Here is a 19187-nt window from a genome sequence, read left to right as displayed (position 1 = left end):
TGCAGGCCAGTTGTTGAGTGTTTCAAATGTGATTGGAACACTCAACAAGGTGACCACAGTGTGTGTGTGTGTGAGTGAGACAGACAGAGGAACAGAGAGAGGGAGTGAGTGAGGGAATCAGAGAGAGACTGACACACACACACACACAGACAGAGAGAGACAGAGAGGGGGAGGGAGGGAGAGAAAGATAGACAGACAGAGAGAGAGACACACACAGAGTGAGTGATTAAGTGAATGAGTGAGAGACAGACACACCCACATACACAGAGTGACAGAGAGAGAGGAAGGGAGGGGAGAGAGACAGAGGGAGAGACAGAGACAGACACACACACACAGAGAGTGAGAGACAGACAGACAGACAGACACACACACACACACACACAGAGTGACAGAGATGGGGGAAGGAGGAGAGAGAGACAGAGATACACAGAGAGAGAGAGACAGATAGACACCCAGAGAAAATGACAGAGGGAGACAGAGAGGGAGGGAGGGAGAGAGAGACAAAGAGCCAGAGAGAGAGAGAGAGAGAGAAAGAAAAACAAAAAAAGGAAGAAAGTGGGAGAGAGAGATGAAATTAAAAACAACAACATACAAACCTGACTTACTCAAACTATACAAGGAAATGCAAGGCCAATGTTCACATTAGTGGTTGTGACTTTGTCAGTCATTGTCAGGATGTAATTTTCTCTACATTGTAAGGCAAATTTTACGGAATTTAACGTTATCGATAAATAATATAGTTCTAAAGTTTTTGTTTTATTAGTTGTGTTATTTGTATCCTCCCGACCTATGTGGATACTTGCATGCAGAATATTCTCAATAAAAACTTATTGAAACTAAAAACAGTGTACCATCCTATGTATTTTCGGTTTTAAAAACGTGGCTCTCAAAATAAATTTCAATTGTGGTTTTGGCGAGATTTGGCTCAGTTGAAAAAAAAGGTTGCCCACCATTGCACTAGGACAATATGCACATCATCTTTGTTATGATTGATGAATATTTTAACTTCAAGGGGGAAAAAACCTACAGTACTTGAATAGCAGAATCATTCAGAATAACTTAAGGTTGCCTTAGGCATGAGCTAAGGGGCAGATGACAGCACCATGATAACATGGTAGAGAAAAGATATTACCACATAATGGCAGCTGTTGAAGTTTTACATTGGTGCATTTACATTTAGTTTAAGGGATTTTTTTACACCAGTACAAACATTATTTGTGGGGGGAAGGGGGGTTGAATATTTTTGCAGACACTCTTTACTGATGAGAAGCATTTTAAGATTCAAAAAGTACCGAATATACATACATACATACATACATACATACATACATGCAGATACCTCTTAGTCTCACTGTCCAATTGGTCTAATTTATTTTTGCAATCACGATTCATGAAATCTTAAAAGTCGTTTTAGTACTCAGAAATGTATATAAATGTTACTTTTTACCAAACTGAATACAAAGACAAATTCGAATCCACAGAGCCAGACCATGTTCTCCCTAGAAACAGCAACTCAAAAGTAGGAGGAAAGCAATTTAATCTTTACAACAGTGCCTTCTCTGGGCCAAAAACGTCAGCTAATCTCTGTGTGGGCCCAGTTCATTGAGAACACCTGCAGGAAAGGTCAAATTAGCAATCATGATCAAATCATCATTGCTTCACTGCGCAGAAGCATATAAAAAAAAGCTTTGGCTCCACATTGTAATCTTAACTTTTTTTCTTTCTTGGAGGTGCACCTGGTCTCACAGTGGTTAGTTATCAAATAGGTGGTGTAAGATAATTTTGAAAACAGCTTAGAAAAGATGATCAGGCTATCAGAAGCCGGAGATGCTTATATTATATCTGATGATGAAGGCAAGTATTACAAGCTAAGATTAGCTTAAGAAGAGAAACTAAAAATACAGAAAATGTGGCAGACTTGCAATATTGTGTTACTATGCAGTTGCCTATTTCAATATAATATATTGCTACTCATCCCATGTAGTCAGTTTCCTGTTTTTGTCTACATTGCAGGTCTGACAAATTGTAACTAAGCCAAAGAGTTAGCTCCACTCTACATTATTATCTAACATAGCTTATGTGTTTAACTGAACATTTATCTTGGTAGTCATATGCCAACTGTATAGTTTCCATGGGTCTTTTCTGTTTAATTGGGAACAAGGCACTAGGCCAGTCTTATTTTCTCCCAAAGGTGGTTTTCCAAAAAGCAACTGGACTTTCTTGGTTTGTTCCTTGAAAATGTTTTGAAACTGAACATGTTAAGTTCAGAAATGAAGAATCTTCTTGGATGAGAATGGATAGGTTTTCAAGGAAAAACCCAACAAAAGCACATTTGGGACAACCATAATTTGGATGATTGAGAATCTCCATAGATGGCTGGATGGTGTCCCTGAAGCAGCCAGTGTGAGCTTAAGTGGACTCTTGGAGGGATAGAAGAGGACAGGGAAGCATGGAGGAACGTTGTCTATGGGTTGCACACGACTAAGAAAAAAAATGGAATTGGAAATGATGAAAAGATTGTTGGTCATAGAAAAGCTGGGTTTGCAGCAAAAAAGTAATTGCAATCAGAATATTGAGGTTTGTTTCACACCGGGCGAAGATTTCTGTATTTCATATGCTGGCTCTTATCGACCGGAATAAATATTTTGTAAAAGGGGAAGAAATGCGATGTGCTTGGCAGTGCTGCTAGAAAAGGGGGTAAAAATAGAACGGTGACCGCGGCATTTTATCCTAGCTTGTTGTTTGCTACCGGCGAAGCGACAGCCTACTTCAAAAGGAGAATCTGAGCATGCTCCCTGTTATCCATAACTGAGCCTGTTTCTCATCGTTGCAGCTTTGTCGCCCACGCTTCACATTGCCTTGCAATTTTTTTCTCCCCAAGCATAAACCGTGTTTTGATGTAAAATAGTAAATAGCACGGGTCAGGACCATCTCACTCCTTCTTATTTTACTGCATTTACATTTGTTTCACGTCCGTCTGCAAGAAGAAAGGACCCCAAGTAAGGGCAAAAAAAGGTGTAGGGCTTCAGAAACGGCCACCGCGCATGCTCGCTCCTATCTGCCTGGTGAAACTTGATGGGGAGCTGTTTGTGAGCCCCGAGCCCAGGAAACCCGCGGAGCAAAAAAACAGTCATAATCATAACAATTGGACGCTTGGAAATACGGTGGAAGCGTGTTGCTTTGAGGCGCTGCTGGTAAGGTCTTGCTTTGCTGCGGCGACGTGTTGCTCAGGGCAGAATCACGAGCCTGGTTTGCAATGGTGGCGACGGGTGGGAATTGGGTGCCAGCGCACAGGCGCGCGCGCTATGGTGGCGATTAGGGAAAGAACTGCGCGACATCGGGAGAAATCCCGTTTTAGGTACGTACGGAGAGAAACTGCGGTCCAGGTGAACGTGGTTTGCTGGACAAGGGTGAAAGCAGCTCGTTTGGTAGATAATGCAAATAAAATGGCTGTGTACTGGGGTGGAAAGTCTTAAAAAACATCTTGGCGATTTGAGCTTGCGTGCCCAAAAACCTTGGGGAATAATCTTCCGTGAATTCAACAAGAATGACTTTTGAGTCATCCCGCAAAAAGGCATCTGCTGCCATTTTCCCCCTGTGATGATTTGATTCTGCAGGCGATGGTTTGGCTTTGAAAAAGGGCCCTTGTTTGTTTGATTCCCCAGCTCCTTTTCCTTGAATTCACTCTCCCAACAGCCCATCTTAATATTGTTTACTAGCAATGCGAGTTACCTGCTGTACTTTAGGCCTGGAAGAAGCTCTTATCACCCGAAGATGATTTTTGTAGCAAAGAAACGACTTACTTCGGGGAAGTGTGTGCATGTTTAAGACTGAGGTTTATATAATTCTAATTTTAGTTTATTTACATATCTGCTGGTCTTAGTAGACTGGGTTATGAAATCATGGTTCCTGCAGTTTTCCTTCTCTCTTTTACTGGGGACAATTCCCCAAACCTAAAATTATTTTATAATGATTATAAACCACAAGGGAGTTCTGGGTTTGCAAAGTGAAGTCATGATGATTATAGCATTATTGCTTTCCACTAGTTAACATGCATATCTAGGAAGATAATTCTGTCAGCATTTATCTACTTCAATCAGACAAAGAGAGGGAAGTCATTTTTTAGGTTTCCTCAGTTACTCTGAGGCCTTGTATGTTTCAGATATGATCTTGATTTTATGGCTTTATGTCCTTGTGTTAACTTTTTGTATTGTTATAGCTAAGACATACTTTGAAATGACCTTTGGTTCAGAAGTGATCACTGCACTGCACTTCCCTTGCTTAAGTCAGAGTTAGTGTCTTCCCCTCAGAACATAAAAAGTAGAAGGAAAAAATCTTCAGCCATTGCAAAACAGGAGATAATGGGTTTTTTTTGCTTACTTAGTTCTGAATCTACTTGGCTGCACATTTACTTCATACATCAACGTGGACAATGTCATTATCTCCTAGTTGTTGATGGCTGGAAAGAGAAAAGGAAGGGACAAGAAGAAAAACTCTTGTTGCCAGAGTGCAAACCTACCTCCCCAGTTATGAAAGAAAGATGGATTGGTTATATAATGAGTGGATAGTACACATAGCAATAACACTTAGACTTATATACCACTTTACAGTGCTTTACAGCCCTCTCTAAGCAGTTTTACAGAGTCAACCTATTGCCCCCAATAATCTGGGTCCTCATTTTACCCACCTCGGAAGGATGGAAGGCTGAGTCAACCTTGAGCCTGGTGAGATTTGAACTGCCAAATTGCAGGCAGCTAAGAGTCAGCAGAAATGGCTTACAGTACAGCACTCTAACCACTGCGCCACAAGGCTCTTATGGTTTCTTCCTCTTTTTAAAAAGAATACCATTTCCCAAGGCTTAAATAATATAGGTTGTTTGAACGCAGTAGTCTATGTGGACATTGAGAATTAGGATCATTCCATACCTTAATCTGCATTTAAAAATGATATTATAAGGCTTATAAGATATTATGGTGGCATGATAACCTTTATTTTAGCAATTAGAGGCCAATTCTGATGGTGGTTCACAATTTAAAAATTAAGAACAATATTAAAATGAAAAAAATCATAAGCAGTCTTAAGAGGGACATACAAAGAAAATAGCACAACACCCAAGGTTGTTGGGGTGGGGAGGAAATAAGAGGAAGTATTAGGTATGTTCACTACCTTGAATTATTTATAAATATAGTAAAGATACAATGTAAAATAACACAATAAAAGCTGGAAAGGTTGGGGACCGCTGTCCTAGAGCATAGAAAATGTGCTTATCAATCTTCAGTGCTTGGGACTTGGTTGACACAATCAACTGTAACATTGTTGCTTTCACTTTGATTAGCATGATCTAGCAATTCTCTGGGTTCACACTTCGGTGTTACAACACAAAGCAATTCGTTTGATTTCTGCTGACAATGTTGTGTGAACCCAATTATATTGATTTATTAATCATGGTTTGATTGATGATGACAGGTTTTTTTAGTAAAATATATTTAAGGAAATTATGGCATAGCCCTTCCTTTTATAGGGTTATTGAATGTTTTGTTTTATTCTCCTATGACTTACCACTGGATAGCATATATGCTGTTAAAATAAATCCATAGAATGAATACTCCTTAGCATATTTATTCAAAATAAAGTTTTACTATATTTAGTGTGCATGGGATTTTAAACTAGTTTTGTGAAACTAAACTTGCACCCAGTGGTAATTGATACCGGTATGAATAGACCAGGCAAAATATAGGAGAGTAGCATCAATAACAATTTACCACAATAGATAGGGATATTTGTTTTTTCTACCATCTGCAATCTTACATGCACATTCTCAGAGGACATAGTTTTGGGTGACTAATTCCTGGGACTGTGCTGTCTAATCTTATAGCATTACTCTGTGAAATTGTGATCTTTTGAGGGAAGGTAAACCAATTTACTATTGCAGCTGAAGTGGTCTAAAACAAACTTCTATCTATAATTCTCAATACTTGAATGAGCCAAATCTGTGGCTTCCATAGCCAAATCTTTGATGCCAATAAATACCTTTAATATAGTACTTGTATATTAGTATTCTTGAATACCTAAATATAGTATGTGTAATAAAAATGTACTCACGTGATATATACACACTTCATAAATAAATAAAAGGCTGCTTCAGTCTTGTGCAAAGTCTTTAGTAATTTTTTTTCTTTGTCTTTATTAGGTGAACCTGGGGGAGACTCCAGCCCTTACAGGCTCTTGAGATCAATAGCTATAGGTGAGAAATTATGGGTAAAAAGGCAACTGAGAAATAAATGCACGGTATAAATGAAAATTTGAAGCTCATGATTTTATGGGCAAACATCCATCTAATGCCATAAATGTATTGTTCACTTTCTTTGATGTCACTACATTTTCTTGTAGGAAAAACACGCTGTTGTTATTATAAGTAAAAAATACTAATTTGTCATGTCATAATTCTTTCCTGTTTAGTTCTTTCTTGAATGCCATTTCAGAGCAGATTATCATTTTTTCATACCATACAAATAACCTTGGAGGAGCTTTTCCAAGTCAAACAGATAAGTTGTATTTAGGCCCGTATGAAATCTCTTAATGCTGATATTTATGCTCAGATTATTAAAATGTCTGTCTACTTCTATAGGGGATTTGGGAATTATGTAACCTTGAAATTTACTGCACTACTGCTGAAGAAATCAGAGAAGTATACCAATCAATGTTTCTGTGAAAGAATGCCAAATAGTAATAATCACTCTTTAATTTAAATAAGTATTTTCCAAATATAAACTTTTTTTCTCAGTAGAGCTACGGGAAACAATCCCAGTTGCCTAAAAATGCATGCTTGATAGTATTGTGAACCAGGGCTGATTCACAATATTTTCTGGAACCTGAGAATGGAAAAATGGTGGGGAAAATGGTGATTAATTTATTTGAGACGTAACTCCAGAAACACAGACCACATTACAGAGTTTTATTTTAAATGTGGCGGCTTCTACATTTTGTTATGTTCTTTTTTTAGATTCTAATGAGAGATACTGCAGAGGTTCACCTGAAACTTAAAGAGTTCTCATTTGGAAATCCACCATAAATTAATACTCTTTTTCAACTATGTATTAGGATTTCAGACTTTGTTGCAGCTTATAACCGCATAATTAGTTATTTGCTGTAGCTGTTAAATGTATTTAAAATACGTTTGAAAATATAGAAGTAAACATAGCCCAAGTCAAGCAAATTATTTTTGATAATATTGTGTTCTTTACAAGGGAATAGTTTTTCAGTCCCAATCAGCTGGCAATCAGCAAAAGTAGCCTATAGTACTGCATTCTAATCACTGCATCACTGCAACTCATGGTCTTATTTATAAATTTGCTTGGTAAGTTTCCCAAGTCACAACCTGTTGCGATTTCACAAATGAGTCAGAACTTTTTAATTTGTTTTCGACTTGGTGGAACTTCTCTTTCTGCAAGAGTTGTCAAAATATTCTATCAATAGTTCTCAAAATACATCCTGCTGTAATAAATGGCTTTAAAGTCTATGGTTTGCTTTTATTAACTTTTTTCTGTCAACAGACATGGGGAAATCTCTTTCCATGCCTTTATCTGCTTTGAAAGATGATGGGGCTTCAACCTCTGATAACCTGAAAAGTGGATTAATGCACTCAGACTCTCATAGTGAAGATGGAAAAAATGGAGATGTGTCACAGTTTCCATATGTTGAATTTACAGGAAGAGATAGTGTCACATGTCCCACTTGTCAGGGCACTGGGAGAATACCACGTGGTACGTGTAAAGTCAGAAGCAATTTCTGTGATAGCTACAGTTGTAAATACATGTTGCTTTCATTTACAAGTCTTTATATTGTTTTCTTAAGATAGCCTGTCTTTGTATATAATAATAGTATACAAATTACAGATTAATTTCCTTAGATTTGCTTTTTCTTTTTTCTTTTGTATCTTATGATACAAACAATATAAAACCACAAGTTATGCAATCACATTTCATTACAAAATTTCCAGATAATATAACTATTTTAGAAAATTAAAACATTCCAGAAGATTCAGTTTTGGTAGTTTTTACTGAGAATAAACTTGATTGACTTCAGAACCTGAATTTGGCTTATTTCTTTGTACATAATGTTCTTAGTCAGCTATACTAGAAGAAGAAGCAAAAAATAGAAATTATCTTGTACATTCAGGGTTGCTTTAAACATATTCTCTGCTTAGTCTGTACTCAGTATTGTTTTGTGGCAATAATGAAACCAATAACTGAAATGTTAAGCAACATATTAGTTAAGTAAGATATCATGTGATTGCTACTTGCAATTTTATGCTAGCTTCTCCATTGACTCTACTTGTCGGAAGCCAGCTGTGAAATGCCCAAATGGTGATCACATGATCATGGAATACTATAATGATCATAGTTACTTTTTCAGCACCATCGTAACATCTAATGGTTACTAAACAGAAACGTTAAGTGAGGTCAACCTATACTAACGTGTACTAACCTCCATATAATATGCATTGATTAACAGGAACTTTCAGTGATTATCAAAATTACAGTATTTTAATAGTGCTGAAAAGAGGATGTAGCTGTTGAGCAAACCTTTGCAAGGCAGTAATTTAAAAGATGTAATTTCATAGCTTGTTATTAAAAACTGTTTCCCCTAAAATATTTTATGTGACAGTTTCTTTTAAAGTATCTGCCTTTTGATAATTTTGCTATTTTTGAAAACATTGTTTTTTAATTTAGTCTGTGGTAGTTGTGTATGTTATGCAGACCTTTGTTGCAGAAATTTCAGCTTCATCAGCATATCATGTGGCATGTTTTACTGGCTTTATAACAGCAGCAATTGGGTGTAGAAATGACAGCATGCTGGATTATATTCCAGGACAGGAAAATCAACTTGTTGCCTTGATTCCGTATAGTGATCAGAGACTGAGGCCAAGAAGAACGTAAGTTACAATAGTAATGACTGTATGTGATATTGGTACATTCCTTTAAAGTTAGGCTTTGACTAAACAAATCAACTGTCAGAATATTTAAATTCATACTTTTCTGCTTGCCTCTTAGCCTTGGAAAATATTGCTCTGTACTAATAATCAAAATGATTTGTGTTAACAGCCTACAAAACGGGTTGGGCTGCATTGCTTGAGCTGCTGATGCTTGTTATTAGCAGAAATTCCTATTAGGCTTGGAGCTTTGCCATGTTGCACTGATTTGGTTTGAGGTGGGAGGGTTACCATGGGTTACAGCATTCTAGAATTCCACCTGTCCTATCTTTGCTAATCCATGCCTTCATTCTCCAAATATTAAAAACCAAGAGATTGCTGGGAAAATCGTAGATGCTGTACGGAAAGAATGTACTATGCTAATACTGATTGTGCCTGCTTATTGCTTTTTGCCTTGGCAACTTTTGCTTTGTTCTTATTAATTGTCTGGAGATTAGGCAGAATGAGGAATGCATGCATGCCTATGTACATGTGTCTGCAGGCAGATTTCAAAAAATTGCAATTAACCTTAGAATGAGCGCTGGAAATACATACTGATTGGAGCATGTCCAATAACTAAAAATCCATGCAATGAAAAGGAATGGTATAAAGATAACACTGAGACTTTAAAAGAGCCTCTTTTCTCCCTGCAGAAAACTTTATGTGACTGCTTCTGTAATTGGATGCTTACTACTTTCTGGACTGGCAGTATTTTTCTTATTTCCTCGATCTGTCGATGTACAGTATGTTGGAGTCAAATCAGTATATGTTGATTATGAAGCACAGAGACGCATAATATACTTAAATATTACGGTAAGATCTTAGCTGAAAACCTTTCACTTCCTTCAATGGTTGATAATTTATATTGCTGTTTAAGATTGTGTTAAAGCATCATTTAATCTAGAGTCCTGAATTATTTCTTTTGCAGAATACATTGAACATAACAAATAACAATTATTATTCTGTGGAAGTTGATAACATTACTGCCCAGGTACAGTTTGCAAAGACGGTGATTGGAAAGGCACGACTGAACAATAATACCCACATTGGACCACTGGATATGAAACAGGTAGGAGTTACTGGGAATCACAGAGCATATCACAATTACAGGTGGTTTACAGACAGTAGACTACAGCAATTAGGATTCAGAATTTTCATTGCTAAGGAACATGATTGTAAAGTGCAATGTCATGTGACTGCATTGCTTAGTGACAGCAATTCCAGCACTTTCCAGTTGCCATCACTACACAAGGTCATTAAGCAAGGACATCACATGGTTGCCATTTGCAGAAATCCTGCCTGCTTCCTCATTGACTACATGTAGGAAGCCAACAAATAAGGGGGGAAATGATAATTGGGGCATTGCAATATGGTAATCGTGATCCAAGCACCCAGATGCAATTGTGACTGTGGGAATGCTGCTCCCAGAACTCTGAAGACAAGTCATATATTCCATTTGTTCAATGCCATCATGAGTTTGAATGGTTGCTAAATGTGGTTGTTAAGCAAGGATCACATGTATTTGATAGTAGTTTTCTAGATATTTATCCTGACTGTTTCTGTTCTTGTTTTTTCTTTCAGATTGATTATATGGTACCCACTGTAATACAAGATGAAATGAGTTACATGTAGTAAGTATCCTGTGCTTTCAGTTTCAATGTATGTTTTAATATTGTAAGCCATCCAGAATTATCTTGCAGTAAGATGAGCAGCCAATATATTTGATACATATAATATAGGTAGAAGATGAGAATATCACACCAAATACCTCTTTTTTAAATAAAAGGATTGCAGTAGCCTGGCTTTACAGCAGGATTTCTGTTTTTCTAAATGCTTCTTATAATTCTTGGTGCTGTGTATCCCTAAATAATTCAAGATCTGGCTATTAGCACTGCATTGAAATTCTGTATTGATGTTTGAAAGATTCAGATTGATATGGCATAGATAGTTTTTTTGTAATATGTTTCTTACTTTTTTATTTTCTTTTTGGGAGGGGAGTGAGAGGAAGAGCATAAGTAGTTTGGTTAATGAATAAGTATGTTTTCCCTCTTTAGTGCATCTGCAAGTTTTGTGTTTTGTTTTTTTATAATGCTAAATGCAGGTTAGGATTGTGTCTTAATCTAGACAATGTAATTTAGACAATAGTGTTAGATATAGATTATTTAAACAAGTCAACTTTCAAACTGTTGTAGTTGGGTTGCTTCAATAAACAGCTAAGTTAATCACCCTGGCCTTTTGGCTAAGATCAAGTGTGTATATGTATAGATTTAAGGAAGTTCATTTGAAATTGATTTCAGAAAAGCTTTCATACATGTAATTACTACACTGTACACTAATATTAATGTTTCTCTTACAGCGATTTCTGTACTTTAATCTCTATCAAAGTGCATAATATAGTTGTCATGATGCAGTAAGTATGTATAATATTTTCATTTATGGAAAAAGTTAACTTCCAAAACATTTGTATTGCTATAGGATATTTTTAAGAGTCTAGCATTTTGTTAAGATTCCTTTCTTATTCTGTTTTCGTGAAGAGAAATAAGATCTATGCATGAGTTTTTTCATAGTTCCTTTGAACTAGGAACAAGAAGCAAGTTAAGTAACCATAATGAAATACTTTTTAAATTTTAAGTATGATTTCTTAACCTGTCATATAATAACAAATTTGCTGAATGAAATTGAGGACAAGCTAAAGATAGCTACATCAGACTGAACAAATTGTTTTTCTCACTTGATGAAATTAATGGCAGCTCAGTGCTAACCAAAAAAAACCCCATGCATTACACATATGTTATTTTGGATTTAGCACTTATAAAATAGTAAAAAAGATGCATTGTGAAGCACCAGAATTGAGGAAATAATCTTTATTTCTTCATCTTTCTTACCTGCCAATATTCCTAAACTTTGGTTACAATTCATTTTCTCCCCATATCATTGAACAAACACAACAGTCTTGTTCTGTTCAACCTAAGTGTAACCTATATTGAGGTTATAAAATAAAGTTAATGTCATCTTTTACATTTTTGTGGTATTGGCTATTATTTTTTAATGACTAAATATTTAAAGTTAGCATTTGTGGACTTTTACTTTTAAAAATATACATGTTTTTTCTAAAATCTTTCCTGATGCATAATATATCTACACATCTCTCCCTTTCTATTTTGTTATAGAGTGACTGTGACCACTTCCTACTTTGGCCACTCGGAACAAATATCTCAGGAACGATACCAATACGTAGACTGTGGTGGAAATACAACTTATCATTTGGGACAGACTGAATATGTAAATGTTCTTCAGCCTTTTCAGTAAAAGGACAAGAAATTGAATGTGCAGAAAGAAAAGAAAAAACCACAACTATTGTTTTTCTCATTTCTCATCCAAGTTGAAATTTAATTATACATGATACTGCTTAGAGGTTGATGTACATAAAGTAGCAGATTGGGAGGTTTCCTTATTTTTTGTGATGTAAACAAAAAAAAAAAGGACAAACTGAATATATCCACACTTAATCTTTCTACTCTAAATGTGAAAGTACTGTGTCAATCCATTAAACTGAGGGTAACTGGAAAGATAGAGAACATCTTACATCCATGAATTTTTGCCTATATACAAACAAAAGTATGTTACTCTCCCAGCACATGTTTTTGTATTTCTTAGACTAATGATACAGTAACTTCAGAACTTGATTGTTTTAATTGAAGTCTAATCTGAATATCTATTGTACAGAAATAATTTGCGCCCCATTGTAGCATCAGATGACACATGCTTGTGTAATAACCTAAGGACAGATCAATGTTTACATTGTTGGCATTTTGTTTGTTGAAAATTGTTTTTCAGGTGGAAGGTTTTTCATTTTTCACAAAGTCCAACAATTTGCTTAAAAACTTGGATGGAATTGGAAGAATAACACTTGACTTAGACACATTTGGGGTGTGCTGCTGAATAAAAAGAAAAAAAATTAAAAATGTCTGTTAAAAACAAAAAAAATCTAATTATTAAAAACTATTGAAAGTCTCAAACTTGTCTGAAAGGTTGACTCTATGAAAATATTTTAATGTATTGGGTTACCTTTAAACCCTTAACATAGACCTATCCTTTTTGGGGTTTACATCATGGGTATCTCTCACTGAAACATATGAAAAGTCCCTGAAAATACAAAGTAACCACGCATATAATAACATCAATATGTTTTATGTAGGAATAATAATTGATAAGAGCTACGCTGGAAAGCATCTTACATAGGTTTAATACTGATTTTTTTATTATGCGTTTTTTCCTAACAGGTATGTGTTTGATATGGTATTGAGGCATAATTTTGAATCCCATTTAGCAATTGTTAATGGGAAATGCCATAATTTTTAACTTTTGTTTTTTGCAATTCATTCATAAATAGATTTACTGAAATCATAAAACTAGCTTTCGTTGGTATGAGATAAATATAAGCTGATGGTTTGAACTTTAAAATCTAAAAAACAACCTCACTAATCAGTCCTCTTCTGGTTACAGAATATTGATTCCTCTGTAATGGAAAAAGTTATTAAACTTAATTTTGAAGGAAAACCTTACTAACAACAAACACATTTTCCATTTATTTGATTCTTTAATTTTCATCACCATTACTACCATTTTTAAATTAACACACAAAATAGCACTGTGTTAATTAAATAAGTATAAAATGTAGTCAGAAATTAAACAGGTAACTTCAAGATTTACACATCACTATGTTAACTAGAGGTTTCATTGGATTTATGTTCTACTTTGCAAGCCACAAGTGTGCAACATTTAGGAGGGAAGATGAGGGTAGATAGCAGCAAATGGTTTTTATCATTTTAATGGACCAGAGTAATTCAAAGTAACATGATTATTTGGATTAAAAGGACTGGTGCAGAAATTCTTGCAATTGTGTGTTTTTTTACAAATCTTCAGTTTGGTTAGAATGTTGATAGCATTACCTGGAAATGCTATTGGAAATACAATTTTAATACATTACATTTTGATAGAATGGAAAATGAGCTAAAATAAACCAAAATATCCACTAAATTTGATGAAATGTATCAAAATCCAATTCCATTATTTGAAAATGTCTAGTACATATTCTAAAACAGAGACACAGAATTTAAATATAATCTCTTTTTTTCTAAAATAATAGTCCAAGAACTTTCTTGTGTTTACATTTAAATGCATGCCAGGACTTAAAACATTAATTTTATTGATATAAATTGGGGGCAAAAGTAATACATCACAGGTATCTTAATGATGCACATTAGCTAGAGGCTTATTTCAGAAAGTGAAATTTTATGAATAAATTTCATATATAATAGCACTATTCTGCATTTTTAAACTTAAGAATTTTATGTGTACAGAATACACGTTGCTGCATTATCCTGTAATTGTACTGGACATGCTTGAATAAATTCACTCTAAACAAAGAACAACTTTTAACTTTTTACATACAAGAATGTGGCAAAGTTTAGGATTTGTATATGTCTTTTCCACAGAAATAAGCCATTTGTTCTAGCCCAGTACTCTCTAATTTTGTAGTCTTCAATTCCCAGAATTTTCAGCAATGGCCATACTATTGAGCAACCTAAGAAGGAAAAGTTCATAATTGGCAGTCTCAAATGTGCTTTTTCAGGAGGCAACTGGACTTTCTTGTTTTTTCTTTGAAGATTTTTCACTACTCATCCAAGTAGCTTCTTCAGTTCTGACTGGATGGTGACTGAAGAAGCTTCTTGAATGAGAAGCAAAACATCTTCAAAGAAAAAGCAAGAAAGCCCAGTTGCGTCCTGAAAAAGGAATTGGGACAACCTGGATCACTGGATCTCTATAGACTTGATGATTGGTAGCTCAGTTGAATGAAGTTTCACTGAGCCATAATTTAGCTTCATATTTGAGATAGAAAATTGTCATACTCTTCAGAAATTAAATTGTTGAGAATGAATAATATACTTGGAGAAAACAAGTAATTATGAAGGTTATGCAAGTAGCGTTAATCCCTTGCTGAAGAAAAAAAGTTATTGTAATCTTATTTGTATCTTGAATGTCTTGGTTCTAAAGTTATCTTTAGATTCGAAATGTTATCATAAATTTGAAATGTTACCATAACCCTCCCTACTTCCTGTGAAGTAGAAATGCATTTACAAAATTATAATTACAATATTTATTAGCATCACAACTTGTTTCAAATAAATAGCTCTGGCAATTACTGTTTTAACATCTGTTTAGTTGATAAAAATTGGGACAGCCTTATAATTTTTATTAGAACATATTAATTTATTGAATTGACTTCATTTTTAAAATCCTCACTAATTAACCACTAGTGCTCCTTGTATCAAAATGTATATAATTAATGTCTGGAAATGCTAAAAGGTGGTAACTATTTTTGTAATGATGAGAATTGTTTTTGTTCTGTAACTGTGGCAGACTGTGAAATATTTGGCAACGTGAAAAATAAAATATCTATATGCTATTATGAGTTTTGGACATAACTTTAGAGACTCCAGAATGGCTAAAAGAGTATCATTTAAAAGCTGTATTGTATAATTGTCTTAGAACTGAATCAACTTAATCAGAAATACACATTTTAAAGGATATATAAGGACACAGTTATGAAATACAATGAAATTATATGAATAATTCTATTAGATTGTTTCCTATCTGGAGCATAAATGAATATATTTTATGCACTCTTCAATTATAGGAATTATATTAGCCTATATTCCGTTGGTCTCATTAGAACCACTCTAAAAATCTTCCACCGATGGATTGATTCTGTTAGTAAGCCATCGGAGGTGACTGTTTTAGGTAGTGCAGAGGAATAAATTGTGTAGATCAGGGACTATACAATGTCTCAATTTCAGAGAAAATATTGCCTTAAATTGAGGGGGCAATTTTAGGAGCTCAAGACAGCGTACTTGGAATTTTTCCCAGCTTTTCCTTGCAAACAAGAATCTGAAATAAGTTGGGCTGAAAGACTAACTGGCCCAAAGTCATCCAGTGATCTTTCACATCTGAGAGCAAATTTGATTCTGCATCTTCCCATTCCTAGCTCAGCAATTATAATACAGCTGTTTCTTTTTAAAAATGTTTTATAGTGTGTGGGTGTTGGGGACCGGAGAAAGGGATGTGATACAACATGGACAGGAATTGGAAAAGAAGACACAGGCAGTTTCATTTGTCAAACTAAATTATGCCTTATTCTAATTGAATTCTCTACCAGTTTTAAAAGGTGGCTGGGTAACTGGCTAGTTACACGCACTCAACCTAACTCATTTCACAACCTGGTTGTTGGGAAGAATAGGAGCAGGAAGTATTATATATATTGGCTGTCTAGTATTATTTATGGAAATAATAGTGGTAGCATTTAAAGAAAATCAGCCTCAGATTGCCAAAACAAAGATGGATGCTCACATCAAGCTCTGCAGTGCTGTGGCTTTAGATTCCCCTCTTCAATTGCCCTACTAGCTGGCGTTTGTGGAAGTTACAGTCCTAAACATCTAAAGAACCTCAATTTGTTTACCTCACTATATAGCATGACTACAATATTTCTGTGTGTGTATAGTATTTGTATATTATATAGACTGATTTTTACAGTAGCTGCTTGGATATTCTTTGTTTGGCAAGAATATTCAGTAGTATATTGGTACTCAACTGCATTGAAACGCATCACATTTTGATGTGAAAACTATATCATACTCATTGTTTGTTGGGTACTCAATGTACAAGCTAGAACTTGTTGATGTCAGCTGCCTTGTGATTCACTATATTATTTCTTATGGGAAAATTTTGTTTGATAGTCATCATTTTTGATATTCATTGTGCCTCCTGGAACCAATTAAGGATCTGTACCAAGGTACTACTGCATTTATCTTAAGAAGCAGTATCATATTTTGGCAAAGATTTCGCCCCCACCCCCAAAAGGTTTTCAGCATTTTAATAAGAATGGCATTATTTGAGGATAAGCTTCATAACTGAGTACTAATATTTAATATATAAAAATGTTGCACTCCTCTTAAATATATTTAAAAGGAATTAATTTCAATGGTTTTATTTAAATCATATATCCTAAAATACATTAAAGAACATAAGTGGTGAAGGTTCCCTACTCTTTCTAAAAGCAGTTTCTGTGTGATTGATGTTTATATATATATATATATATATATATATATATATATATATATATATATATATATATATATATATATATATATATATATATATATATATATATATACACACACACACACATACATACATACATACATACATACATACATACATACATACATACATACACAGTAAAATTATTCTAAAAATAATGTGTATTTTTGATCATTCAAAGGTTTCTTATTGTACATATTAGTGATGTGCATTTACTGAAAGCCCGCAAAGACAGCATTTGGAAGTTTTGTTTATTGTTTAGTGCTACAAAAATAAATGTATTTAATTTCTGAAACATAAAAGCAAATAAAGGAGTATAATGTAAAAAATGGAGAACTTTCTGGCAAAACTCTTGTACTTTTAAAATTATGACTAAACTAAGGCATATCATATGTAATAGCATATTTTGAATTATGTATTTGCACAATTTTTATAAAATCATTCCTTGTTGAATCCTAATTAGAGCAAGTGGTGGCATCTATCTGCAGATGTATAAAAAAATTAAGCTGAGTTTGATCTGGTTAATACTTGGATGAAAAATCACAAGGAAATTCTGAGACTAGAAAAATGTAGAAGTAAACAAAACAAAATTCCAAAGCATCTTAAAAGAAGGAAGGGGCAAAGCATTTCTGTAACAGCGTTGAGAAAATTGCATGAATGTCTCTCAGTAGTCATTGGCAACTAAGCCCACTCACAGAAGATTTTAAAGACTTATTTTAGAACTGACAGTAGTATGCTACTTTATTCCATGTCTATGCTGTATTTGGGTTTCAGTTCTTCACATCATTACTACTATGCTACGTTTTGACTGATTAATCAATTACATGTCATCTAGTTATTGTCAACTCTTAGCAACCACACCAATTTTCATCATGTTGATCTGTTTTAACTTAATCCTAGTCCTAGCAATTCCAATGGTTTACTCACTGCCACTGCAACATAATCTATCCATCTGGCTGCAGGTTATTCTCTTGTACTTCCCAGCATTAGAACCTTCTTCAGAGTTCCTTTCTTCAAAATAAAGTCTATTTATAATAAGCTGATGTACAACAAATTATATATTCAATCTGCTAGAAAAATTGGCCATAATCAAAAAGTCAGTGAGATACATATTTAGAATAGAAGAGACCTTGGAGGTCTAATCCAACCCCCTGCTTAGACAGGATGCCCTACATCACTTCAGACAAATGGTTATCCAATCTCTTCTTAAAAACTTCCAGTGTTGGAGCATTCACAACTTCTGGAGGTGTTGTTCCATTGATTAACTGTCAGGAAATTTCTCCTTAGTGCTAAGTTGCTTATCTCTCTGATTAGCTTTCACCCATTGATTTTTGCCCTGTCTTCAGGTGCTGTGGAGAATGCCACAAAGAAGAATCCCTCTTCTTTGTGGCAACCCCTTGAGATATTGGAATATTGCTATCATGTCTCCCCTAGTCCTTCTTTTCATAAGATTAGACATACCCAGTTCCAGCAACCATTCTTTATATGTTTTAGCCTCCAATCCCCTAAGCATCTTTGTTGCTCTTCTCTGCACTCTTTCTAGAGTCTCAACATCTTTTTTACATCATGGTGACCAAATTTGGATGCAGTATTCCAAATGTGGCCTTACCAAGGCAGCATAAAGTGGTATTACTTTTTGCACCATTCAATTTTACTTTCTTAGATAGTGCCCAATGTTCAAGTCTGTCAAGTTCCTTCTGAATCTTAAGCCTATCTTCTGGACTGTTGGCTATGTCTGGTGACAGCTGCAAAGTTGATGAGTTCTCCATCTATCCTCTCGTCCAAATCATTGTTGAAGATGTTGAAGAGAACTGGGCCTAAAACAGACCCTTGGGGTACCCCACTGCATACTTCCCTACAGTAGATGCAGTTCCATCGAGGACTACACGTTGAGTGTGGTTGGTCAGCCAGTTACAAATCCATCTGGTGATGCTGTCTAACCCACCTTTTTCTATTTTATCAAGTAGTAGTTTATGGTCTACTTTATCAAATGCCTTACTGAAGTCCAAGTAAATTATATCGACATATTTTTGGAACTACGTAAGTTAAACAATTT

At 34.9% G+C, this 19187-nt stretch overlaps 1 protein-coding gene across 5 annotated transcripts; it reads left to right on the top strand.

The window, feature by feature from the left end:
* Positions 1–1695: 1695 nt before the first annotated feature.
* On the top strand, positions 1696–15440 carry TMEM106B (transmembrane protein 106B). Of its 5 annotated transcripts, none has more exons than XM_081932241.1 (9): positions 1696–1854; positions 6191–6244; positions 7710–7763; positions 8872–8935; positions 9625–9784; positions 9900–10040; positions 10553–10602; positions 11328–11381; positions 12142–15440. In XM_081932241.1, the coding sequence occupies exons 1-9, from the start codon at positions 1803–1805 to the stop codon at positions 12278–12280; spliced, it is 768 nt and encodes a 255-aa protein (XP_081788367.1). In that variant the 5' UTR covers positions 1696–1802; the 3' UTR covers positions 12281–15440. The 5 variants fall into 5 exon arrangements, with proteins under 5 accessions (XP_081788367.1, XP_081788366.1, XP_081788364.1 ...); XM_081932240.1 differs by having other exon boundaries at positions 8827–8935; XM_081932238.1 differs by having other exon boundaries at positions 7554–7763.
* Positions 15441–19187: the final 3747 nt, after the last annotated feature.

This window comes from Natrix helvetica (genome assembly GCF_964273705.1).
Source record: "Natrix helvetica genome assembly, chromosome: Z".
Lineage (NCBI taxonomy): Eukaryota > Metazoa > Chordata > Lepidosauria > Squamata > Natricidae > Natrix > Natrix helvetica.
This window is presented reverse-complemented; position numbering and strand designations above follow the sequence as displayed.